General features: G+C 41.1%; 3 protein-coding genes and 4 non-coding genes across 7 annotated transcripts; 4 read left to right on the top strand and 3 right to left on the bottom strand.

The window, feature by feature from the left end:
* The first annotated feature begins 156 nt into the window (after window positions 1-156).
* On the top strand, window positions 157-5,625 carry LOC146961241 (ribonucleoside-diphosphate reductase subunit M2). The gene is made up of 8 exons (XM_085771105.1): window positions 157-312; window positions 434-550; window positions 1,042-1,175; window positions 2,363-2,457; window positions 3,344-3,477; window positions 3,583-3,687; window positions 3,782-3,895; window positions 5,080-5,625. Exons 1-8 carry the CDS (start codon window positions 271-273, stop codon window positions 5,230-5,232), a joined length of 894 nt encoding a protein of 297 aa, XP_085627231.1. The 5' UTR covers window positions 157-270; the 3' UTR covers window positions 5,233-5,625.
* LOC146961243 (small nucleolar RNA SNORD94) lies at window positions 1,579-1,714 on the top strand. Its single transcript, XR_015035294.1, has one exon. It is a non-coding gene; the product is annotated as a small nucleolar RNA SNORD94 (small nucleolar RNA).
* Window positions 4,656-4,791, top strand: LOC146961242 (small nucleolar RNA SNORD94). The gene has a single exon (XR_015035293.1). It is a non-coding gene; the product is annotated as a small nucleolar RNA SNORD94 (small nucleolar RNA).
* Window positions 5,626-6,543: 918 nt separating the features above from the next.
* On the top strand, window positions 6,544-17,690 carry lgals8a (galectin 8a). Its single transcript, XM_085770232.1, has 9 exons — window positions 6,544-6,653; window positions 7,928-8,016; window positions 9,068-9,278; window positions 10,399-10,521; window positions 10,617-10,667; window positions 11,274-11,300; window positions 11,669-11,757; window positions 12,435-12,600; window positions 17,349-17,690. Exons 1-9 carry the CDS (start codon window positions 6,615-6,617, stop codon window positions 17,496-17,498), a joined length of 945 nt encoding a protein of 314 aa, XP_085626358.1. The 5' UTR covers window positions 6,544-6,614; the 3' UTR covers window positions 17,499-17,690.
* A 549-nt stretch (window positions 17,691-18,239) lies between these two features.
* On the bottom strand, window positions 18,240-25,396 carry LOC146961237 (ribonucleoside-diphosphate reductase subunit M2-like). Its single transcript, XM_085770231.1, has 10 exons — window positions 25,189-25,396; window positions 24,844-24,912; window positions 24,117-24,260; window positions 23,867-23,983; window positions 23,246-23,379; window positions 21,902-21,996; window positions 20,488-20,621; window positions 20,264-20,368; window positions 20,053-20,166; window positions 18,240-18,803 (listed from the first exon to the last, which is right to left on the bottom strand). Exons 1-10 carry the CDS (start codon window positions 25,276-25,278, stop codon window positions 18,651-18,653), a joined length of 1,155 nt encoding a protein of 384 aa, XP_085626357.1. The 5' UTR covers window positions 25,279-25,396; the 3' UTR covers window positions 18,240-18,650.
* Window positions 19,094-19,229, bottom strand: LOC146961239 (small nucleolar RNA SNORD94). Its single transcript, XR_015035292.1, has one exon. It is a non-coding gene; the product is annotated as a small nucleolar RNA SNORD94 (small nucleolar RNA).
* LOC146961238 (small nucleolar RNA SNORD94) lies at window positions 22,633-22,768 on the bottom strand. Its single transcript, XR_015035291.1, has one exon. It is a non-coding gene; the product is annotated as a small nucleolar RNA SNORD94 (small nucleolar RNA).
* Window positions 25,397-26,955: the final 1,559 nt, after the last annotated feature.

The raw sequence follows: 26,955 nt of genomic DNA, 5'->3' as shown, positions 1-26,955 counted from the left end.
CCCCCAATCCTGAGATCGGATCTGCATCCCTGATTATATGAGCAGAAGCTGCAGCCATTTTGACTTTTTTATATCTACACAAAAATCTATAATTGATGTGATTTTATTTATTATTTGTGTCTTGAACCAAACAAACTGAGTGTGGTCGGTGTTTTGTTTTGTTTCCAGTCCACAGCGGTGAAGAAGAGCAGCAGCGAGGAGGAGCCTCTGCTGAAGGACAACCCTCGTCGCTTCGTCATCTTCCCCATCCAGTACCACGACATCTGGCAGATGTACAAGAAGGCCGAGGCCTCGTTCTGGACGGCAGAGGAGGTTAGTGTGACCGCCAGGCGCCGGCGCTGCAACGGTTCAGTTCCCGTGTTGTCATGTCATGTGATGGGATGTGACTCGTGGTGAGGCGTCGTCATGGTAACGGCGTAACGTGTCTGTTCAGGTCGACCTGTCCAAGGACCTGCAGCACTGGGAGTCTCTGAAGGACGAGGAGCGCTACTTCATCTCTCACGTGTTGGCCTTCTTCGCCGCCAGCGACGGCATCGTCAACGAGAACCTGGTGAGAAGCAACGACCTGCAGCCTCACACCTCTGATTATTTATTTATTTATTTATTTATTTATTTATTTATTTATTTACTTACTTATTTATTATTAATGGAAAGCAGGTGCAGATCAACATGTATCTGTCACTGCAGACAGGAAACATAAATGTATAAAAACACATTCAGATAAACACATAAACATGAACACATACATATAACAAGACTTTAACCAAGAAATAAATAACAGAAACAACAACAATAAAAATAAAACAATATTTATACATAGATATAAACACATACATAAACATAAAACTTCAACCATTCGTCACAATTCACATCATTATTGTGTAGAAATGAAACGAGTTGTAACTAAAACAATTAGAAAAACAACACAAAACCTCTTGATTATTGATCAGTTATTGGTTTGGTATCAGCTGCGACTCTGACCAGCTGTCACCGTCAACCATCCCATATCCTCATCCTGTCGTTTCCCCCGGCGACCACCAGGTGGAGCGCTTCACACAGGAAGTGCAGGTGACGGAGGCCAGGTGTTTCTACGGTTTCCAGATCGCCATGGAGAACATCCACTCGGAGATGTACAGCCTCCTCATCGACACCTACATCAAGGACCCCAAAGAGAGGTGAGACCCCCCCCCCACTAGATGCTGCGTTCACTGACCCTCAGAGAGTGTAGTTGTCTGACGATGCGTTCACTGACCCTCAGAGAGTGTAGTTGTCTGACGATGCGTTCACTGACCCTCAGAGAGTGTAGTTGTCTGACGATGCGTTCACTGACCCTCAGAGTACGTAGTTGTCTGACGATGCGTTGACTTTGAGACGACACTGTCTCTAAATCCACACGCTACAGAAGTAAATACATAGTTTACTACATGACAGTGTGTTCAGACTGAGAAGCAGCTTTAGTTTTCATTCACTCTAATAACTCAGGTCTGTGGATCAGACTCAGGTCTGTGGATCAGACTCAGGTCTGTGGATCAGACTCAGGTCTGTGGATCAGACTCAGGTCTGTGGATCAGACTCAGGTCTGTGGTGATGAGACGCGCAGGGGTACGGACCTCAGCCGGTGATGGGGGCTGAGTGCTGCTGCAGACTCTGCTCAGAGGACGAGTGGTTCACTGACAGACGGCAGCAGCACGACACAGACGCCAAACTGAACAGACCTCTAACACCAACTACTGTAGCACTCATCACACTTAGTTTAATTATTCAGATTAGGGACGGAGCTTATGAATGAACATTGTACAGATGTAAATATACCAGATTATAGCCACGGCCGATTATCGTCTGTTGTCTCCAGGCAGGTTGTTAATAATAAGAAGACACATGAAAAATACAAAAAACCAACACAAAGAAACAAAATACTGATTAAACGAAGAACAAACACACAAGTACAATACCGTAACCAGCGGAAACCTTCAGGATGTTCAACTGATCGATCAGACCAGTGATCGATACTGATGTAAAAGTCAGTGATCTGGTAGTTTTTTATCTGGTTTATTGTGCTCACGTGGCGCCTAAATTCTTAATTTCTGGCGCCAACGTGGACAGTTGAGCTGTCACCATGGAAACTCAGCTGAGGCCTCTACAGGTTTTAATTTATTGATCCGAGATGATCAGACATGTTGATGTTTTATAGTGTTTTTATATAGAGTGTGTAGTTGTCTGACGATGCGTTCACTGACCCTCAGAGAGTGTAGTTGTCTGACGATGCGTTCACTGACCCTCAGAGAGTGTGTAGTTGTCTGACGATGCGTTCACTGACCCTCAGAGAGTGTAGTTGTCTGACGATGCGTTCACTGACCCTCAGAGATTACCTGTTCAACGCCATCGAGACTCTGCCGTGTGTGAAGAAGAAGGCCGACTGGGCCATCAACTGGATCGGCAACAAGAGCGCCAACTACGGTAAAAGCTGCTTCCTGTGACGTCATCACCTCCTGTCTGTGTGTGTGTGTGTGTGTGTGCTCCTGATCGATCGGGTCGGTATTGATCGGTCTGTGTATAGGACGAATCGCCTTGTTGTTTACAACTACTTCCGGGTAGAAAACCAGCATTCGAACAATAGTGACGGACGAGAGTTTCACTATATATATCTGCTTTTTCATGTTACTATATCACCGTTTAGACTAATCTGATGTTTGTAAAGTCTATAAAACCAATGATTGGACAAACATTACTATTTACGTGTGCACATTTTTGTAATTAGTCATGGTTATCAGAGATTAGCTGGGCTAACGGTTAGCTACCTGTTTAACTTTATTAACTCAGTGACTCAATAAACGGTCCATGAAAAAATATTTTCTCCAGCGTATATCTGAGTAACAACATGATTGAGCTAACTGGAGTAGTTTCATGTTGTGTCCGACAACGGGAGGGTTTTAACAGCTGACGTCCTGGTGTTAGCTTAGCTACCGCCGTTAGCTTAGCTACCGTTAGCTGTCCCTGTCAGCTGAGCCACTGATGCTTTCTAGACACTGTGATTCCCCCAAACTGAATAAATCCAACACATAGCAACACAAAACACACACACAGAAATAGTAATGTTTCTTCAATCATTTCAGATTTGTCTAAATAGTGATAGGGCGTGAAAAATATGATATATATAGCTAAACTCTCGTTCGTTACTATTGATCTCATTCAAATTACGTGCTGGTTTTCTACCCGGAAGTAGAATGTAAACAACAAGGAGATTCGGTCTATTGATCGGTCTGTGTATTGATGGGTCTGTGTATTGATCGGTCTATTGATGGGTCTGTGTATTGATGGGTCTGTGTCTGGTATTGATCCTCAGGAGAGCGAGTGGTGGCCTTCGCAGCAGTGGAGGGAATCTTCTTCTCCGGTTCTTTCGCCTCCATCTTCTGGCTGAAGAAGCGCGGCCTGATGCCCGGCCTGACCTTCTCCAACGAGCTCATCAGCAGAGACGAGGTGACGACTCGTTGGCGACCGGCCGTCCGATCGATAATAACCGATCGATAACGGATCGATAATCTGGGTCTGGATGTGTTTAATGTGACCGTGTCTCTGCTTCAGGGTCTGCACTGCGACTTCGCCTGCCTGATGTTCAAACACCTGCAGAACAAGCCGTCGGAGAAAACCGTCACCAGCATCATCCAGAACGCCGTGGAGATCGAACAGGTGATCACAGATCGCAGTCACGGCCGCTCCCTTTGTTTGTTTGTTTGTTTGTTTGTTTGTTGACCTCTTGTTGTTGTTGTTTGTGTTTGTTCAGGAGTTCCTGACGGAGGCTCTGCCCGTCAAACTCATCGGGATGAACTGTGAGCTCATGAAGCAGTACATCGAGTTCGTGGCCGACAGACTGATGCTGGAGCTCGGCTTCTCCAAGGTAACGCACAGCTACTAGTACACAACTACTAGTACAGCTCATAGTACACAGCTACTAGTACACAGCTCATAGTACACAACTACTAGTACACAGCTCCTAGTACGCAACTACTAGTACACAACTCCTAGTACACAACTACTAGTACACAACTCCTAGTACAGCTCAAGTTTATTCTGTCACATATAATTACAAGTATTCTTATTGTACCATTTGATTTTTGGGTAAGAATATTAAAATATGTAAATAGTTTATTGTATTTAAATTTTCCACTACCTCCATTTAATGTTTTTTAATTAGTAAAATAAGTAAGAAATGAAATCGGAGAACTGCAATCAGAGTGCAGGTTGTATAAAGAGGATAAAAATAACACTTAACAACAAATGACCCAAGCAGATACGACTGCTGTTGTCTAAATAACCACAGCTCCCAGTTTTTATTTCGTTTTTGTTTTAAAATAGTTAGTGGAAGTATGAAACTATTCGAAATCAGACTAAAACTAGCAGTGAAAAAATAATTTAGATGACAATTTTGAGTGTGTGAGTGCGTTCACACTGACAAGTTTGTCAAAATGTAGTGAACTGTAAGAACCTGGATGGTTCAGTCATAACGATCCAAAGGAGTTAACGTTAACAACAGTGATTGTCTAAATACATAGTTTACTACATGACGGTGTGTTCAGACTGAGACGCAGCTTTAGTTTTCATTCACTCTAATAACTCAGGTCTGTGGATCAGACTCAGGTCTGTGGATCAGACTCAGGTCTGTGGTGATGAGACGCGCAGGGGTACGGACCTCAGCCGGTGATGGGGGCTGAGTGCTGCTGCAGACTCTGCTCAGAGGACGAGTGGTTCACTGACAGACGGCAGCAGCACGACACAGACGCCAAACTGAACAGACCTCTAACACCAACTACTGTAGCACTCATCACACTTAGTTTAATTATTTAGATTAGGGACGGAGCTTATGAATGAACATTGTACAGATGTAAATATACCAGATTATAGCCACGGACAGTTTCTCTCTGTTGTCTCCAGGCCGGTTGTTAATAATAAGAAAGACACATGAAAAATACATAAAACCAACACAAGGAAACAAAATACTGATTTAACGAAGAACAAACACACAAACAAGTACAATACCGTAAACTGACCTCTGCTCTGCTCTGTGTGTTCGTGTGTGTGTAGATCTACCGGGTGGAGAACCCCTTCGACTTCATGGAGAACATCTCCCTGGAGGGAAAGACCAACTTCTTTGAGAAGCGAGTGGGCGAGTACCAGAGGATGGGCGTCATGTCCGGCCCCACGGACAACACCTTCAGGCTGGACGCCGACTTCTAGAGGACGAGGAGCCGGGACGCACAAGGACGCAACACGTCTGAAGGACGGTTGTTGGACGATCACTAATATTATATATTGGACCTAATTCTGATCCACAGGGTGGACGGGTGGTCGTCTGACGGGTGTTTGACATAATTTAAATAAATGAACTTGAAGATGAAGACGCAGCAGCCCGGGAGTCTGGAACTTAAAGTCTTCTCTTGGACCAGAACCCTGTGTTTGTCTTTAGGTTTCTTTAACTTTGTGTCTTTTTTTGTTTTTTAATGTAAACTAACTTTATAGTTTGTGTTTTTATTTTATTTTTTATAAAACTGCTATATTAGTATGTTTTTATACGTTTTATGGTTTACTTGTACAGATATTTAGTAGGGTTTTTGTAATAAAAATTTAAAAACTGAAGCACCAGAGACTCTGTTCTGTTCATTGTCACGTGTTCACTGACGGTTTTAGTTCTAAAACACAACTCAGATTTTAAAGACTTTTTAATTGTCTTACAATTGAACTTACAGGTCTTGGTTGAATATTAATACACAGTAAAATACCCTAACCCTAACAAGAGGGGTGGGGGGTGGATAAACTTGTTGATATAGAACAACAACAGCTCTAAATTGATCATTTTTTAATTTAATTATTCCTGTCTGTTATCAGCCACATACACAGGTTATAATTGTTGGTCAGTTGCTGTTAACATTTACAGTTTAGTCATTTTCTAACTGATCCCATCAGTCTGTGACTGTTGTGAAGAAACTCCACTCAGTTTTCTGCTTAGGTCACGATAAACTAAATTAAGCCAAAAAAAAAAAAAAAAGCTCATGTGATTCATGTGAAACTGCTAAAAGACTTAGAAACACTCAAGCTGCTAAAATGACAAACTTCTCCCCCTGAGAGGAGATAAAATAAACGACTTGAATTCACTTTAAATGAATAAATGATTTTAAAAAAAGGTTGTTTCTTTTGTTTTCTTGTTGGAGTATAAAGTATAATTCCTCTGAGCCGCTGTGAGTCTGTTTGTTCTGTCTGATAAAACTGGGTTGAAGTTAATTATTCATTATTGAAGTCAGAAGACTGAGCAGCTCCCAAAGCTCTGCAGTCTCAAAGGAGCGGACAGCTACGTCATCACGCTGCCTTTAAATCTACTTAAATTAAATATTTAAACAGCAAAGATCTTAATATTAATATATTTGGTTACAATTGTGTGTGTCGACGATTTAAATCAATCACTTTATTATCTTGTGTTTTCACTGTTATCTCACGTGGGTTTAATCTTCCGTGTCCGCTCCTTGTGCCTGTGTACCGTGATGACGTCAGAGCAGGAAGTAAACAGAACAACAAACCCACCGAGCCGCTCGTCTGCGTCTCCGCTGTCCTGCTGCTCCGAAAAAATGTCCATTTCAAACCCGAGACAGACGTTTTTAAACCCGGTAAGACTCCACATGTCTCCGTCTGTATTATTATGACACATTTCGATTCAATTTCACCATCGTCTTTGCAGTTTAATTGATGATTTATCGATGTTTATCCGGTGAGCGGGTCAGCTAACACGTTAGCGTCGCGCCCAGTTTAATCCACTGTTATCGGCTCCGACGTGTCTCTATGTGTCTGTGCTGCTCTGATAGTGTAAATACTGAATAATGTGTGTTAATCTGCTCCATTATATAACTTTATTATGATCAAAACTGCTCAGTTTCTCAGGGCGGAGGCTCAGACTCTGTGGTAATAAATAATTCTTCTGCTTGAATGAACCTGAGCTGAATCATTTAATATCATTTAATCCATAAACAGACTCAAGTTTGTTCAACTCGCCATTAAACGTTTTCTGTTACGGAAGATAAAAATTAAATTTTCTAGTGTAGGTTTGTGAGGAGGTGACTGTTTGTGATTTTATTTAAATAATTTCAGTGAAAATCCAAACAAATGAACTAGAATGAACTTGTTCCAGCTGCAAATATTTAGTTTTCATCAGTGTAAACAGAGTTTTAATGAGTTTGAACTGTTGGACTCGTTACAAACAATACAAGACGGTTGACGTCACTTTTTCCTCGGGGGGATGGGGCGGTACCTACTTGTTTTTTTCTTTTCTTCTTTACTTTTGTGACGATATATGAACAAAATAAATCGATTAATTGAGAAATAATCATTGATACCCGCGGCCCTGAACACTGGAGTGTAATTGTGTGAACTGACCTCTGACCTTTGCTCTCAGATTACATTTTCAGTGAAGTGAAACTAAAATAATAACTCAAGATCTACAGCAGTCACTGTTTGGACTGGATCATTCGTTTGATTAATAATTAATCTGAGACGATTACGGATGAGTAGATTAATCTTTTACATTTTAGAAACTGGAACTAGTAAATTCTGTTTTATTTTTTGTATTTTTGACTGAAAAAGATTAAATATGTCATCAAACTAGACCGAGCTGCAATGTAACATGAACTCATCTCAGGTAAAGTTGTGTGTGAGTGTTTTATTAGTTTTACAGTAAATATAATCAGAGCTTTCATCAGCCTGAGAGGATTTCACTGTCGTTTTTACAGCTGCAGGTTTATAAAGTTCACATAATGTGATTTAATGATTTACTCACATTACAACCAGACAGTGAACGCCTCAGAGCTTCATTCACAACAACAGCAGCTGTCTCGTGTTTTATAAACTGATATATAATAACACAGAATCGTCTCTGTCCCGTCCACAGATGGTTCCCTTCGCGGGGACGATCCTGGGCGGTCTGGCGCCGGGGGAGATGGTGCTGATCCAGGGCTCGGTGCCGTCGGGCGCCGACAGGTGAGACACACTGCAAAAACTCAAAATCTTTCCAAGAATATTTGTCTTATTTCTTGTCAAAATGTCTCATTTCTAGTCAAAACTAAACTCTTTCCACTTAAAGTAAGACTCATCACCTAAAAATTAACTTGTTTTTAGATAATTTTCACTTGTTTCAAACAAATTTTCACTTGAAATAAGTACAAAAAATCTGTCAATGAAAGCAAGTTTTTTGTGCTTGTGCTAATAAGGAAGAAAAACTTGCTCCACTGTCAGATTTTTCTACTTATTTCAAGCGAAAAATGCTTGAAAGAAGTAAAAAGTGTCTAAAAACAAGCTACTTTTTATGTGATGAGTCTTATTAAAGTATAATGAGATTTGTTTTGACTAGAAGTGACATTTTGAGAGTGACTGAAGTGTGTTTACTACACGACAAACTGACTCTGGTTTAACTCTGTGAATGAATTCCTGCTGCATTAAACAAGGTATCCGCGGGGTCTTGAAAAGTATTAAAAGGTGATAAATCAATTTTGGGAAAATTAAGACCCTTAAAAAGTATTAAAAAGTCTTTTCACGACTTTATAAAGTCTTAAATTTTGAGGGTATTTTTTCTGAATTAGCTGTCCAAGAGTTGGAGTCCTAAAAAACATTGTGAAAGTGTGTTAATTTATTCATTTTTATTAAAAAACAAAGATGAACCAGTACATGAAAAAGAAAAGAAGATCGTTGTTTTTGTTTTTTGAGAGTGGAGCAATGTTTTTTTTTAATTTTTATAAACTTTGCCTTTTATTTATTATCCCAGCCTATTTTGAATACTGTTGTATCATAGTGGTCTATAGTCTTTATCACAAACTAAAACTGTTCAGTTAAAAGTGTCACTGATGTAAATGGTTACAGCTTTAAGTGGCGGTGAGGTATTGAAAAATATTGAGAAGGTCTTGAAAAAGTCTTAAAAAGGTATTAAAATGAACTTCAAGATTCCTGTATATACGCTGTTAAAGGGTTATTACATTGTTCATGTAATCTGGTCGACACCTGAACGTTCCTGTCGTCCCTCTGCGTGGTCTTGCAGGTTCCAGGTGGACCTGACCTGTGGCAGCAGCGTGAAGCCGAGGGCCGACGTGGCGTTTCACCTGAACCCGCGGTTCCAGCGGTCGCGCTGCGTGGTGTGCAACACGCTGCAGAAGGAGCGCTGGGGCCGCGAGGAGATCCTGCACCAGATGCCCTTCGCCGTCGGAGCCACCTTCGAACTCATCATCCTCGTCCTGACAGACAGGTTCAAGGTAAAAGTCCACTGCAAAAACTCAAAATCTTTCCAAGAATATTTGTCTTATTTCTTGTCAAAATGTCTCAATTTTAGTCTAAACTAATCTCTTTCCACTTAAAATAAGACTCATCACCTAAAAATTAACTTGTTTTTAGATCATTTTCACTTGTTTCAAACTCATTTTCAATTGAAAAAAGTAGAAAAATCTGCCAGTGAAAGCAAGTTTTTTGTGCTTGTAATAAGAAAGAAAAACTTGCTCCACTATCAGATTTTTCTACTTATTTAAAGATTTTGAATTTTTGCAGTGTACAGACAACTGCACGCTGTGTTCACTGACATCGTGTAACAATAACCTCGGTCAATAACATTCAGTCAAACCAGTTGAACCTGTAGCTGAAAAAACAACTTGATTTCAACGTCCATTTAGTGGTGAATCTGGAGCTTTCAGTCGAAGCTCGTCAGCAGTGAGTTAGAAGCTTTTAGGAAAAGAAGCTGAAGTTTAATTCTCTCTAATGATGAAGATCATGTGATGTGATCAACAGCAACTAAAGGTTCGTCCGTGATTTAGATCAGAGCTGCAAACAAACCTGAAGGATTTTCCAGTCATAGAAAATGAGAAAAAAAAAGTCAAATGGAAAATGATCGATCAGACTGTGACATCAGCAACAAGAGCTCAGCAGAGGATAGATAGATAGATAGATAGATAGATAGATAGATAGATAGATAGATAGATAGATAGATAGATAGATAGATAGATAGATAGAGAATACTTTATTCATCCCTAGCAGGGAAATTCAAGTTAGCACCAATCGCTCGAAACATTGTCTCTTGTAATACGTAACCCTTGAATAAATATGTTTTCTATTTGGGGAGAAGATGTTACGACTTCTCTTTTTTGCCTTAGAGAAGTTAGAGACAGAGACTGCGCCTAAACATAGAAACAAACTGGTTAAAGGTACAAAATGAGGTGAAACTGTGGAAAAGCAGTTGTGCAAAACATGAGCAGGAACCCTGAGTACAGACTGAGCTGTGTGTGTGTGTGTGTGTGTGTGTGTGTGTGTGTGTGTGTGTGTGTGTGTGTGTGTGTGTGTGTCTGTGTGTGTGTCTGTGTGTGTGTCTGTGTGTGTGCGCTGCAGGTGGCCGTGAACGGAGCTCACCTGTTGGAGTACAAACACCGGGTGGATCTGGATCGAGTCGACACTCTGAACATCTCTGGCAGCGTCAAAGTGGAGGCTGTGGGCGTCCTCCCCCCGAACTCTGTGAGTCTCTGACGTCTCACGTTGTTTTTTAGTTTTTTTTTAAATTCATGTGATAAAACTCGTGATGAGTTGTTTCTGGTTTTTTGTTTTTTCAGACTTCAGTTTCTCCTGCGGTGAGTCTGAGCAGCCAGGAGTCAGAGATGAACGTAAGCACCGAGGATGAAACAGCTCAGTGTCGTTCTATTATAAACACTTAGAACAGCTGATGACATTAAAGGGATAGTTCAACATTTTGGCAAATTGACCCATTGCCATAATCCCTGTAGTCATAGCAGTAGCAGAACGTTACCAGACAGAGTTGTTTTAGAGGTAAATACAGAGACTGCTTGATGAAAAACTGTCCCTGAAGGCAACGCGCATCAGCGGTTTTGCATGAATTTACCTCTAAAACAACTCTGTGTGGTAACGTTGTGTTATTATCTCATAGCGTGGTGAATGTGCAGGTCACAACTTGTCCACCAGAGCGTTGTGGAGTTGTTGGATTGTGTATTTGATGAGTTTGATGAGGGAAACCTAGAAATCCCATGAGCCTCCGTAGCGTAGCTCTGAGCAGCACGCGGCTCTGCTCCGCCGTTCTAAAAACAGCTTGCACCGACAATTAAAGGTAACAAACCTACTGCTATGACTATAGGGATTATGGCAATGGGACAATTTGCCAAAATGTTGAACTATCCCTTTAAAATAATAAAGTAACAGTGAGTTTCTGATGATAAATGATGAAGCTTCATGTTGATCGTTTGTTTCTCTTTCAGCCCGTTCGCTCGTCGTCAGGCGACTTGGTGAGTTTGTCACTTTTCACATTAAAGCAGCGTCACATCATTATGTTCAATGAATCAGTTGATTCATTTATCAGTTAATTGATTGGTTGAACTCCCTAAGCCTTCCTCACATGGCTTGTTTTACCAAGAGGTATTGATTATAACTAATAGTTTATTGATTGCATTGTGAACAACTGGTTACACTCAAACCAAACCACACAGTGAAACCCCCAGAAGTTCAGATCTGAGCAGCAGCACTGAGACCATATTTGGCTCTTTTTTTTTTTTTTGCTTAAAAACTGATCAATTCATTGCTAAATTAGTTATTAACAGCCAGTTATTGATTTCTAATCAATGCATGACTTCAGCTCTGGTCTGGTTCTGTGCAGGTCGTTCCCTTCAGAGGCGACCTGGTTAAAGGTCTGAGCGCCGGGCGAAGCATCACCATCAAGGCAGAAACAATCAACAAAGCAAAAAGGTAAAAGTCAGTGTTGTTGTACAAATCATCTTTTCTTTTTTAAAGGGATAGTTCAACATTTTGGCAAATTGGCCCAATTTGGTTGTTTTAGAGGTAAATTCATGCAAAACCGCTGATGCGCGTTGCCTTCAGGGACAGTTTTTCATCAAGCAGTCGCTTCATTTCCCTCTAAAACAACTCTGTCTGGTAACGTTGTGTTATTATCTCATAGCGTGGTGAATGTGCAGGTCACAACTTGTCCACCAGAGCGTTTTGGAGTTGTTGGATTGTGTATTTGATGAGTTTGATGAGGGAAACCAAGAAATCCCATGAGCCTCCGTAGCGTAGCTCTGAGCAGCTCACGGCTCTGCTCCGCCGTTCTAAAAATAGGTTGCACCGACATTTAAAGGTAACGAAACAAGGTAACAACATGTTGAACTATCCCTTTAACTAGGAGGAATAGTGTAAATATCAAGAGACATGATTATTATTATGAGGACTGGGACTGAATACAGTGATGGTCTTGAACATGGTCTCGGTCGTAGGTGAACATGAGCGCTTTTATTTTGAAACTTTGAGGATATTTTCCTGATTCTACTTCATTTACAGTATTTTTTTCCAGTGATTTTAGTGAAAGCTGTGGAAACATGTGAACAGAAACGAGGTATTAAATATGATGTTTGTGTTTGCTCCTCCAGTTTCAGCGTGAACCTGCGAACGGCAGGAAGCGGCGACATCGCACTGCACCTGAACCCTCGTCTGAAGTCTCGCTCCTTCGTCAGAAACTCCTTCCTGTCTGGTTGTTGGGGCCCCGAGGAAACAAAACTGGACTCGTTCCCCTTCGCTGCAGGACAGTACTTTGAGGTGAGGTCGTGACCTTTGACCCAACATGTAGAATTAGGAGGATGGACAATGAATTTCACTTTATTTCAGTGCCCTCAATGCAATAAACTGAGGAAATCCATGTTTGAAAAAGTTCAGATGAATCTCAGACTTATTCTGGACGTCTGAGTGACTATTATTAAAAAAGCCTGGACTCTGAGACAGAAAACATGATATATTTTATAAAAGTACTTACTATTATTGTTCTGGTTATTTTGAAAACACAGAAATGTTGATTGCATATTGAGTCCATGGACACACATTTATGAGCAGAGTTGTTAATCATCTGTATTTATATTATCAGTGTCTTGTTGGTACAGGAATGTGCACGACACTTCGGTTAGTTAAACTTCATCATCAAACAGCACAGAGAAAACACACACACACACAGTGAGGCCAATGAAACCTGATCTAAAAGTAGGACATCATTGTAAAAGAGAAGGACAATGTAAAACTAGAAAAAACATTTCCAAGAATGGAAATGGTGTGAATGCTGGAAGCAATGCTGAATGAGCTGAAGAAATTGTTGAAAGAAAGAAAGAAAGAAAGAAAGAAAGAAAGAAAGAAAGAAAGAAAGAAAGAAAGATTGAAACAAGAGAGAAAAAAGAAAAGGACAGAAAGAAAGAAAGAAAGAAAGAAAGAAAGAAAGAAAGAAAGAATCAAACAAACAAAGAAGTAAAAAGACAGAAATGGAGTGAAAGAAAGAAAGAAAGAAAGAAATGGAGTAAAAACAAAGGAAGAGAAAATGAGTAGAAAGAAAGAAAGAAAGAAAGAATCAAAAAACAAAGAAGTAAAAAGACAGAAATGGAGTGAAAGAAAGAAAGAAAGAAAGAAAGAAAGAAAGAAAGAAAGAAAGAAAGAAAGAAAGAAATGGAGTAAAAACAAAGGAAGAGAAAAGGAATAGAAAGAAAGAAAGAAACAATCAAACAAACAAAGAAGTAAAAAGACAGAAATGGAGTGAAAGAAAGAAAGAAAGAAAGAAAGAAAGAAAGAAAGAAAGAAAGAAAGAAAGAAAGAAAGAAAGAAAGAAAGAAAGAAGAAAAAGAGAGAGGGGGATGATAGATAGAAAGAGGTAGATGGATGGATGGATGGATGGATGGATGGATAGAGAGGGAAGGATATAAAAAGTTACGTAAAATACAAATGAAGGAGTAGAAGAAAGAAAGAAAGAAAGAAAGAAAGAAAGAAAGAAAGAAAGAAAGAAAGAAAGAAAGAAAGAAAGAAAGAAAGAAAAAAAGGAGACAGAGGGGTTAAAAGATAGATAGATAGATAGATAGATAGATAGATAGATAGATAGATAGATAGATAGATAGATAGGACACATGTTAAAAGCTGCATCCTATGTCCTGGCTCCACCTGTAATTGTACTACTATTAAAGGGATAGTTCAACATTTTGGCAAATTGGCCCATTGCCATAATTGCTATAGTCATAGCAGTAGGTTCATTACCTTTAATTGTAGGTGTAAGCTATTTTCAGTACGGCGGAGCGCAGCAGCTGGCTGCTCAGAGCTACGCTATGGAGGCTAACGGAATTTCTTGGTTTCCCTCATTAAACTCATCAAATACAAAATCCCAAAACTCCACAGCGCTTTTGTAGACAAGTTGTGAGCTGCACAACCACCACGCTATGAGATAATGACGGAACGATACGAAACGGAGCTGTTTTCGAGGTAAATACATACAAAACCGCTGATGCGCGTTGCGTTCAGGGACAGTTTTTTCAGCAAGCAGTCTCCGTATTTACCCTGTATTTACCTCGAAAACGGCTCCGTTTCGTATCGTTCCGTCATTATCTCATAGCGTGGTGGTTGTGCAGGTCACAACTTGTCTACAAAAGCGCTGTGGAGTTTTGGGATGTTGAATTTGATGAGTTTAATGAGGGAAACCAAGAAATTCCGTTAGCCTCCATAGCGTAGCTCTGAGCAGCCAGCTGCTGCGCTCCGCCGTACTGAAAATAGCTTACACCTACAATTAAAGGTAACGAACCTACTGCTATGACTATAGCGATTATGGCAATGGGCCAATTTGCCAAAATGTTGAACTATCCCTTTAATAGAGTTGGAAAGACTAAACGTCTGAACTTAAATTCATGAGAAAAATATAAATTGTTGGAGATGTTTACATCAAAAGTATAAAATAATTGAGAGCCTGATGAATTTGAGCTGAAAACCTGTGTGTGTGTGTGTCTGGGTGTGTGAGTCTGACGGTCTCTCTGTCTGCGTGTACATGTGCAGAAAGTAAAACTGTTAAGCGCCACAAAACTCCTCTCTCCCTAATGATCTGATTGATTGGCAGCCTGCCCTCAGAAGTTACCATGGCGACTACCATGCTTACATTTTACTGTGTGGAACAGTGTTGTGTTTGTGTGTTTGTCTGTTTGTGTATGTGTATGTGTGTGAGACTGTGTGTGAGTGTCTGTGTGTGTCTGTCTGTGTGAGTGTGATGCCTGTGTGAGTGTGATGCCTGTGTTTGTGCGTGGACATCCTCTGTCAGTCTGGTTTATCATGTGTGTGTGTGGGGCTGTGTTTAAAAACATCTTAACGAGCGGCCAGGCTGCACCTGCACTGTTCTATTTATAGACTTTGATAACGAGCTGGCCCCAACAGCTGGACCAACTGCACACAGAGCAGAGCAGAGCAGAGAGATTTGAGCTCTGTGCAGCTTCCGAAAACAGCCCATAAAAAGAGAACCGTAACTCTTATCAGAATGTGCTGTCCTGACCATCGGGGCAAGCAGACCTTCCTGAGCACATTGATGTGCATTAAATGTTTGTAGGGCAAAAACTTTTCTCAGGGTCGCAAGGTAGAAAAGGGGGGCATTTCTGCTTTTCTAAAAAAATCAGCTCCTACTTTTATATTGAAGTGGATGAGCCACTGGAGCGGGTCTAGCTGCACAATTAGGCTCACTGAGACAATTCTGTAAGTCTGTCTGCTGTTTTGAGCACATTAAATGAGACACGACAAGTGTGGCTACAAACCAGTGAGGAAATCATGTGTCTAGAGTTTAATTTGTGGCCGTGCTGGCAATTTATCCAGAAAAAATCCTGAATGTTTTTTCGATCCCTCTCACTCTAACGATGATGTCACTCACTCTGACCCAACCCCATACACACTCATTGAAAAGTGTGAAATTTGTCAGAAATCCTCATGTGCTTTTAAAGGATTTATCTCAAAAACGGTACAAGCTATGAAAAAGTTGTAAATACAGGATGAATACATTAGAAGTTTGTCTACAGCTCAGAATTTGAATGAAGTCTCTAGCTGAAAGTATGTGGACGCTTTAAAGGCTGAAAGAAGTAAGAAGATTTGAAGAGTTTCAAGACTGTTCCAATGCATTCTCTATGGGGAAAAAAAAATCAGAAATAGTTGAATATTGCAAAAAGTATGAATAGTTGAAAAGAGAAAAGACATAGCACACCTGTCCCGAAAAGGCTGAACATTTTGATATTTGAATTGTTGAAATAGCACAAAGTATGAAGGACTAGTTACATGACAAAGAAAGGCAGAAAATGGCCGAACCGAATAACAATAGTGTGAATGCTTCCAGCATTCACACTAACTAAAGTGAATGTCAGATAACAGATATCAGCTTAGTTTTAGTTTTCTTAGAGATTAAAGTTGCCACGGCACAGCTCAGTATGAAACGACTTGGAGAACAACCCACAGGTAGATAAGAGTGAATGAAACCCGATGGGAACAATACCGGATGCAATTAAAAGGGAAAAATCCCACAAATGTGGAAGTTCATCTTCAGAGGTCTGATAGAGGCTTTCTCCTAAAACCTAAAACAAACTAAAACTAAATAAAATCTAGTCAATTTCTCAACAATAAAAACTAAACTAAAACTGCTTCATCACTTGTTGAACTAAAATTAAAGCAGAAGTAAGCGATATTTTTGTGTTAATATAAGTCTTAAATAGTTATATCTTCCGACAGCAATCACTTACATAGAGTGTTTGGACCGAAACACGGGTCTGTCAGTCCCTCTGCTCTGCTCTGAGCCGAGGAGAAAACATTTATCGTATCCTACAAGTTTTATCCAATGAGGAGAGAGAACGGCATAAAGGGGCAGTCCTCTCTGTGTGTGCAGCCAAGGGACGCCCTGAATGTGGTGACGTAGGGACGAGGACCGATAGATCCATGACGAGGGCGGGGGCTGCTAACTCAATCGGCTGACAAGACGTTATGGTGCGTTCAAGGCAACTCGTAACTCGTGTTTTTCCGACCGTGAAGTCGTACCAGTTCAATCTGGTACGAGTTCATGGGTTGGAAGTTACGAGTGGCCGTTATAGTGACTTTCACAGGTAAAACAGGTCGGAGAAACGCGAGTTGTGGGTTGCCTGAAACGCTACAAAGTCGTAAGTCGTCACTTGAAGCTGTAATTTACGGTTTCAAAAGCCTGCCTGGAACGCAGCATTAGCCAAAAGGACCGGATCGCTTACTTCTACTTTAAACTGAAATGAAAAAGCAAGCTGAAACTACTAAATAAAAATAAAAACTAATGAACATTTCAAAACTATAACAACCTTGGACCTTAAAAATCTTTGTGGAAATATCTGACTGCTGCAGGAACAAAGACTTCGGTCAGTGGAGCGTCACTAGTCGTTCACTGACGAACTCATTGTGCAATGGATGAATAAATATATAAATAAATAATAAATCACAGTAGAAACGGCGCCCTGTTGGTTTTGACGCGCTCTTTGCTCTGCTCTCCGTGTGTTTCCTGTCAGATGATCGTCATGTGCGACGCGCAGCAGTTCCGCGTGGCGGTGAACGGCGTCCACCAGCTGGACTACAAACACCGAGTGAAGGAGCTGAGCGGCGTGGACCAGGTGGAGGTGGAGGGAGACGTCCGGCTGCTCGACATCAAAGTCCTCTGAGTGTGTGTGTGTGTGTGTGTGTTACTGTACCTGTACCTGTGTGTGTGTGTTTATAGAAGTGCCTGCTGCAGCCATAACAACCTCACACCCTCAAACTGAAACCACAGCAGTGTTGGACGTCAACGCCTCTAATTCATATTTAACTTTAACAAACTTCTCTTTGTGTCCGAGCATCAATCAACGTGTCTGAACCGAGTCTCCGATCAAATAAATAAACCACATTAACCTGTTGAACTCTGACTCGCCGTTTGGTTTTTGACTTTTTAAAATCATATTCACACTTTTTAAGAGCTCAGAAAACTGAATGTCTTTCCTTCAGCTGAGTGAATGAGGACATTTTCTGAATTAATCAATATTCCAGTGCTGATAATCTATTGTAAAACTGTATAAACACTAAAATGCAAAGATCAAAAATGTTCCAGGCAATAAACTTATTATGCATGATTGGTTTTGTTTACATTTTGTTGAGGAACGAACAGATTGTATACTTAAAGATGGAAAGTTCGTGCTCTAGATCAATAAAAGCTTTAGAAAATAAAGAATATTTTGTGGCCTCACATTTACATTTGTGAAAAAATATTTTGGGCCTCAGAACAGATACAAAGATTCAGGAATCTGTGAAGATGTACAAGTGAGTTCAGTAAAAATCTACATTATCAGCTGATTTTCTTAGTAAAACAATTAAAAAATAAAAGATTAAAAAGTGAAAAAAATTAAATAACACCAAACAGGATCATGTTTCTGTTCATATAATTTAATTACAAATCAAACACCATAAAAACAAATTGTACATATTTCACAAGAAACATCCTATGACTAAAAAACTCTAATATACAAATCTGTAGTTTACATTTTACAAAAAGCAGATAAAAAGTTTAAATTTACAAAATCGTCAGTTTCCTGATGGATTAAAACGACTTCATCAGATGTTTTTATATAAAAACCATCACGTTTCTGCTCAGCTGCAGAAACGTTCATAAACAGTTCAGTTTAACAGTTTGACATGAGATCGCCGCCTGTTTCCGTCCCAGCATGCACTGGGGCACAGGCTCATGGCGCCGTCCGTCTGTCCGTCCGTCCGTCCTCGTCTCTGAGGCCGACGTGTTGTGACGTGTTGCGTCCTTGTGCGTCCCGGCTCCTCGTCCTCGTCCTCTAGAAGTCGGCGTCCAGCCTGAAGGTGTTGTCCGTGGGGCCGGACATGACGCCCATCCTCTGGTACTCGCCCACTCGCTTCTCAAAGAAGTTGGTCTTTCCCTCCAGGGAGATGTTCTCCATGAAGTCGAAGGGGTTCTCCACCCGGTAGATCTGCACACACACACACACAGAGCAGAGCAGAGGTCAGTTTACGGTATCGTACTTGTTTGTGTGTTTGTTCTTCGTTAAATCAGTATTTTGTTTCCTTGTGTTGGTTTTCTGTATTTTTCATGTGTCTTTCTTATTATTAACAACCTGCCTGGAGACAACAGAGAGAAACTGTCCGTGGCTATAATCTGGTATATTTACATCTGTACAATGTTCATTCATAAGCTCCGTCCCTAATCTAAATAAATAATTAAACTAAGTGTGATGAGTGCTACAGTAGTTGGTGTTAGAGGTCTGTTCAGTTTGGCGTCTGTGTCGTGCTGCTGCCGTCTGTCAGTGAACCACTCGTCCTCTGAGCAGAGTCTGCAGCAGCACTCAGCCCCCATCACCGGCTGAGGTCCGTACCCCTGCGCGTCTCATCACCACAGACCTGAGTCTGATCCACAGACCTGAGTCTGATCCACAGACCTGAGTCTGATCCACAGACCTGAGTTATTAGAGTGAATGAAAACTAAAGCTGCTTCTCAGTCTGAACACACTGTCATGTAGTAAACTATGAATTTAGACAATCACTGTTGTTAACGTTAACTCCTTTGGATCGTTATGACTGAACCATCCAGGTTCTTACAGTTCACTGCATTTTGACGAAATTGTCAGTGTGAACGCACCCACACACTCAAAATTGTCATCTAAATTATTTTTTCACTGCTAGTTTTAGTCTGATTTCAAATAGTTTCATACTTCCACTAACTATTTTAAAACAAAAACAAAATAAAAACTGGGAGCTGTGGTTATTTAGACAACAGCAGTCGTATCCGCTTGGGTCATTTGTTGTTAAGTGTTATTTTTATCCTCTTTATACAACCTGCACTCTGATTGCAGTTCTCCGATTTCATTTCTTACTTATTTTACTAATTAAAAGACATTAAATGGAGGTAGTGGAAAATTTAAATACAATAAACTATTTACATATTTTAATATTCTTACCCAAAAATCAAATGGTACAATAAGAATACTTGTAATTATATGTGACAGAATAAACTTGAGCTGTACTAGTAGTTGTGTACTAGTAGTTGTGTACTATGAGCTGTGTACTAGTAGTTGTGTACTATGAGCTGTGTACTAGTAGTTGTGTACTAGTAGTTGTGTACTAGTAGTTGTGTACTATGAGCTGTGTACTAGTAGTTGTGTACTATGAGCTGTGTACTAGTAGTTGTGTACTAGTAGTTGTGTACTAGTAGCTGTGCGTTACCTTGGAGAAGCCGAGCTCCAGCATCAGTCTGTCGGCCACGAACTCGATGTACTGCTTCATGAGCTCACAGTTCATCCCGATGAGTTTGACGGGCAGAGCCTCCGTCAGGAACTCCTGAACAAACACAAACAACAACAAGAGGTCAACAAACAAACAAACAAACAACAAACAAACAAACAAAGGAGCGGCCGTGACTGCGATCTGTGATCACCTGTTCGATCTCCACGGCGTTCTGGATGATGCTGGTGACGGTTTTCTCCGACGGCTTGTTCTGCAGGTGTTTGAACATCAGGCAGGCGAAGTCGCAGTGCAGACCCTGAAGCAGAGACACGGTCACATTAAACACATCCAGACCCAGATTATCGATCCGTTATCGATCGGTTATTATCGATCGGTTATTATCGATCAGACGGCCGGTCGCCAACGAGTCGTCACCTCGTCTCTGCTGATGAGCTCGTTGGAGAAGGTCAGGCCGGGCATCAGGCCGCGCTTCTTCAGCCAGAAGATGGAGGCGAAAGAACCGGAGAAGAAGATTCCCTCCACTGCTGCGAAGGCCACCACTCGCTCTCCTGAGGATCAATACCAGACACAGACCCATCAATACACAGACCCATCAATAACCGATCAATACACAGACCCATCAATAACCGATCAATACACAGACCCATCAATACACAGACCGATCAATACACAGACTAGGGCTGGGCGATAAACCGAAAATTTATCGATACCGAAATTTACGACGATAACCGACGTCATTTTGCCCAGGTCGGTAAATTCGGTTTTAAAAAAAGAAGAAAAAAAAGAAACAAAATAAAAGTCGTTTTTGTCTTTTTTGGCTGTGTGTGTAGGTAGGCTGTGTGCATGTCCCTTTAAGAGCCGTACTCCGTGTTCAGCGTGTGTAGTCACGTGACTGCACCCATCCAGTCTGTAACAGGAGGGGACAGAGCCGGTGACACCGGCAGCAGCGCGGCGAGCGCGCTCATCTGTACTGAGACTGTTGTTATTTTTTCACCTGAGTTAATGACACACACACACACCAGAGCAATGAGAAAACACCTCGCTGAAATGTCGGATTAAAAACGTGCAGCGTCGGTCGCCACCGTCACGTGATTTTGTCAACAAACCAGCGTGAAGGGAGTGACAAAGAGATTATAGACAGAAACGGACATGTGGCGTTAAATTTATGGGCTGAAATAACCACGTTGACGTTCTTTATTGATAAACAGATCAGCGCCGTCCAGCGGGTCGAGGCACTTGAAGAAGTTTACAAAGTGACGGTAGATTATTACTGTGCGTCTGCTCTGACCCCATTATGAAATATTGGCAGCGATAATTAAGAAGCAGCGGCAGCCACAACTAAATGTAGCGAAAACGTTCAAAAGTTGAAGCCTGGGGCTGCTGAGGTAGTCATCTGGTTGAGGAGGAAGAGCAGCTTGTTCCAAAAAGAAATGTTGTAGCCATGTGTGCTGCAATAATGTGCTTATCAGTTGTTCAATAACTCTAAACAACTAAAAGTATTTTATTTGTATTTTCTTAACATATTTTCAGACAGTGTATAGTTTTAAAGTGGCACCTCTGTAAATACAGCAGTTATAGCAAAGAAAAAAAAAAGGCCTATATATAGCAATAAATAGGTCTAGGGGAGTCATGCTATCCGCGTGGGGGGGGGGGGGTGGAGTAGTTATCGTCCATTTATCGTTATCAAGGCGAACTGAACAATATATCATGATATTGATTTTAGGCCATATCGCCCAGCCCTAACACAGACCGATCAATACCGACCCGATCGATCAGGAGCACACACACACAGACAGGAGGTGATGACGTCACAGGAAGCAGCTTTTACCGTAGTTGGCGCTCTTGTTGCCGATCCAGTTGATGGCCCAGTCGGCCTTCTTCTTCACACACGGCAGAGTCTCGATGGCGTTGAACAGGTAATCTCTGAGGGTCAGTGAACGCATCGTCAGACAACTACACTCTCTGAGGGTCAGTGAACGCATCGTCAGACAACTACACTCTCTGAGGGTCAGTGAACGCATCGTCAGACAACTACGTACTCTGAGTGTTACAATAATCACTGTTCATGTCCTGGACAGTTTATAAAAACATCAACATGTCTGATCATCTCAGATCAATAAATTAACACCTGTAGAGGACTCAGCTGAGTTTCCATGGTGACAGCTCAACTGTCCACGTTGGCGCCAGAAATTAAGAATTTAGGCGCCACGTGAGCACAATAAACCAGATAAAAACTACCAGATCACTGACTTTTACATCAGTATCGATCACTGGTCTGATCGATCAGTTGAACATCCTGAAGGTTTCCGCTGGTTACGGTATTGTACTTGTGTGTTTGTTCTTCGTTAAATCAGTATTTTGTCTCAGTTTTGTTTCCTTGTATTTTTCATGTGTCCTTATTATTATTAACAACCGGCCTGGAGACAACAGAGAGAAACTGTCCGTGTCTATAATCTGGTATATTTACATCTGTACAATGTTCATTCATAAGCTCCGTCCCTAATCTGAATAAATAATGAAACTAAGTGTGATGAGTGCTACAGTAGTTGGTGTTAGAGGTCTGTTCAGTTTGGCGTCTGTGTCGTGCTGCTGCCGTCTGTCAGTGAACCACTCGTCCTCTGAGCAGAGTCTGCAGCAGCACTCAGCCCCCATCACCGGCTGAGGTCCGTACCCCTGCGCGTCTCATCACCACAGACCTGAGTCTGATCCACAGACCTGAGTTATTAGAGTGAATGAAAACTAAAGCTGCGTCTCAGTCTGAACACACTGTCATGTAGTAAACTATGTATTTACTTCTGTAGTGTGTGGATTTAGAGACAGTGTCGTCTCAAAGTGACAACTGCGTACTCTCTGAGGGTCAGTGAACGCAACGTCAGACAACTACACACTCACCATTCATGCAATTCGTCCAGAGCTGATCTTTATTTTTGTTTTATCTCCAATATATCTGCTCAACACCTCCTCTCGTAACTCCACTCTCCAATCTCTGATTAGATCTCTCCTAGCTCGTATGTTTGTTTTGTAAAGCGTCCCTTGTCCCATACGTTCTCGTACACGTCTAACTGTCGGTGTAATTGTCCTGTAATATGTGTTTAATTGTGCAATTAAAAAAACAACAACAACTACACTCTCTGAGGGTCAGTGAACGCAGCATCCAGGGGGGGGGTCTCACCTCTCTTTGGGGTCCTTGATGTAGGTGTCGATGAGGAGGCTGTACATCTCCGAGTGGATGTTCTCCATGGCGATCTGGAAACCGTAGAAACACCTGGCCTCCGTCACCTGCACTTCCTGTGTGAAGCGCTCCACCTGGTGGTCGCCGGGGGAAACGACAGGATGAGGATATGGGATGGTTGATGGTGACAGCTGGTCAGAGTCGCAGCTGATACCAAACCAATAACTGATCAATAATCAAGAGGTTTTGTGTTGTTTCTCTAATTGTTTTAGTTACAACTCGTTTCATTTCTACACAATAATGATGTGAATTGTGACGAATGGTTGAAGTTTTATGTTTATATGTATGTGTATATGTATAAATATTGTGTTTTATTTTTATTGTTGTTGTTTCTGTTATTTATTTCTTGGTTAAAGTCTTGTTGTATGTATGTGTTCATGTTTATTTGTGTTTATCTGAATGTGTTTTTATACATTTATGTTTCCTGTCTGCAGTGACAGATACATGTTGATCTGCACCTGCTTTCCATTAATAATAAATAAATAAGTAAATAAGTAAGTAAATAAATAAATAAATAAATAATCAATCAGAGGTGTGAGGCTGCAGGTCGTTGCTTCTCACCAGGTTCTCGTTGACGATGCCGTCGCTGGCGGCGAAGAAGGCCAACACGTGAGAGATGAAGTAGCGCTCCTCGTCCTTCAGAGACTCCCAGTGCTGCAGGTCCTTGGACAGGTCGACCTGAACAGACACGTTACGCCGTTACCATGACGACGCCTCACTGGGGGGGGGGGGGTCACATCACATCACATGACATGACAACACGGGAACTGAACCGCTGCAGCGCCGGCGCCTGGCGGTCAGTAACACTAACCTCCTCTGCCGTCCAGAACGAGGCCTCGGCCTTCTTGTACATCTGCCAGATGTCGTGGTACTGGATGGGGAAGATGACGAAGCGACGAGGGTTGTCCTTCAGCAGAGGCTCCTCCTCGCTGCTGCTCTTCTTCACCGCTGTGGACTGGAAACAAAACAAAAACACCGACCACACTCAGTTTGTTTGGTTCAAGACACAAATAATAAATAAAATCACATCATTTATATTTTTTTGTGCAGATATAAAAAAGTCAAAATGGCTGCAGCTTCTGCTCATATAATCACAGTGTCTTCTGACAGAAACTCTAAAATAAAAGCTTCACATTTCTACATGTTCATTATTTTCTCCTTTATGAAGATTATAACACTCAGGATTAATCATGTCGGATCAATATCATCTGTTTCTGGTTAAAAATAATAAATAAAAACCTTCCTGTGTTAGAATAATCACTGTTCATGTCCTGGACAGTTTATAAAAACATCAACATGTCTGATCATCTCGGATCAATAAATTAAAACCTGTAGAGGCCTCAGCTGAGTTTCCATGGTGACAGCTCAACTGTCCACGTTGGCGCCAGAAATTAAGAAATTAAGAATTTAGGCGCCACGTGAGCACAATAAACCAGATAAAAAACTACCAGATCACTGACTTTTACATCAGTATCGATCACTGGTCTGATCGATCAGTTGAACATCCTGAAGGTTTCCGCTCATTTTCTCTCACTCACCTCAGAGTCGTCGAAGATTTTCCGCGCGGTTTTAGACGCCAGGATGCGAGTGGTGCTGAGACTCGGAGGCTGAAAGATCAATGACCAGAAATCACTCAAGTGACCAGAAACTATTGTCGATACCTAATCGATACGTTTCATTCAATCAAGTCATGAGAATTACAGATTAAATCCAGGAAAATCGAGGTCAACTGTCTAGAAAATGGCTGCCACGAGTTGAAACCTCGAAACACATCAAACTTCACTTAAAACTTAAACATAAACCAACAAGAAGCTGAAACAGTTTTTAGATTTAAAAGATAAAATGTGAAAAAGATTAAAAGATAAACTGTTTCTTCTTCTTACCGTGTTTTCTTTGTCCAGCGACATCTTGCTGGTCTGGATGCTGAGTTTGTTTTCGTCCTTGACGGAGAGAGGAGAGCGAGCAGCGAGCATTTTGGTTTTAGATAAATAAACTAAAACTGAAGAAGAAACTAAAAGTAGAAAAGGAGGAAAGAAAGAGTGAATCTAAGCTAACGAAGAGCAGACACAGACGGAGAACAGAGACTGAAGCGGACTCTGTTGTCCGCTTCGCCTTTTTATTGAAATCTTGGCGCTAGAACGCAGCCGGCCAATGGGAACGCAGCTCGTGCCGGCTCTTTAAACTGACGCAGCGACGTAGCCAATCAGGCTGCGAGCCGGGCCCACGTGACACCCGAAGAGCTGCGGGAAATTCAAACGTCTTCTTTGTGCGGGAGGTTACAAAATGAGCAGAAACCGAGGTTACAAAACTATTGAAATGAGCGTTTACGAAACGTTTTTGAGACAAAGAAGACGAAGATTTTAGACTGAAAGACGTTAAACTGTCATTTAACTGTTGAAAAACCTAAAGTCATGAAGTTAAAATGAACATTTATAGTCGGTACATCTGATTTCCGTATTAAGATATTAGCGGAAAAAGAGAAATACAAGAGATAACAAGTTTAATTTGTATTTAAACCGGCCTAGTTGACAGTTATATATAAATAACAGTCATGCAAACACAAAGTGGCCTAAATATCTAAAATTTTCTTTACTTTTATCCCCATCCATCCCAGTATGTCTGACACTAATACATCCATGGTCTGACATGACCTACTTTTATTCAACAAATGATTTCCGTATTACATTGGCGGAAAAGGAGAAATATAATAGACATTATTCATATGTCTTGTATTTAGGTAGTTCAGAGTAACTCTTACATATAAATAACAGTCATGCAAACAAAGTGATCTAAAAAAATATTCAATAATCTGTCTTTACGTGCATGTTTTATTCCTTCAGTTAGACTGGAGAAATGAAACGACCTTGTTCTTTCTTTTTGTTCTCATCCTAGTATGCCAACACGTCTGACATCCATCTGCTTTTATACAACCTTTCAGCAAAGTCATCATTACACGTGTATGAGTTTATTTATAGTTTTTATCTCTGGTCAGTTTCCCGCTACCGCGCTTTTTTCTTGTTTACTATCACGGAAAGGCGTTGTCACCACGAAAATTTAGCGCCAAACATAATTTTTCAACTCACATATGATCATAACTGTATATTTAAAGATGTTATATGTGTTGTCAAGTATGAAAACCAGAGCTGGCTTCAACTATTTTGGACCTAAAAAGCTGTTGAAAATATCAGACAAGACAACAAAAGAACACGTCCTAGATTCTTATCCGTCACTTCGACACAACAAACACATTAAAAGACTTGTCTCTCTGTGTTTCTACTGATTAAAACACCTTGTACCTTTTTATTCTTTCACTTTTCAGCCACTGAATTAAACGTTTAAGCTTCATTTTCCCTCTAAAATCGGACGCAAGTAAAAACAACATTTTCTTCCCCGCTGCAGGCGAAGCTGACATAGCAACTGTATCCAGGTTACTGCAGAGCCGAGTGCTCTGATTGGCTGCTCGGGAAAGAGAACGACCCTGACGTCACAGTCTGTACCGCCACCTAGCGACCAGGATGACCGCGCATTTTCTACATGATTGACATATTTGGGTCAGGAGGGCAACGCCATGATGTTTAGTTTTGGACAAAGAAAGAAAACTCTGTAACAAAGAAGAGAACATTTTAGAGACACATTTGAATCCTCTGTTG

This window comes from Trachurus japonicus, chromosome 24 (genome assembly GCF_045865225.1).
Source record: "Trachurus japonicus isolate A0001 chromosome 24, Traja_1.0".
NCBI lineage: Eukaryota > Metazoa > Chordata > Actinopteri > Carangiformes > Carangidae > Trachurus > Trachurus japonicus.
This window is presented reverse-complemented; position numbering and strand designations above follow the sequence as displayed.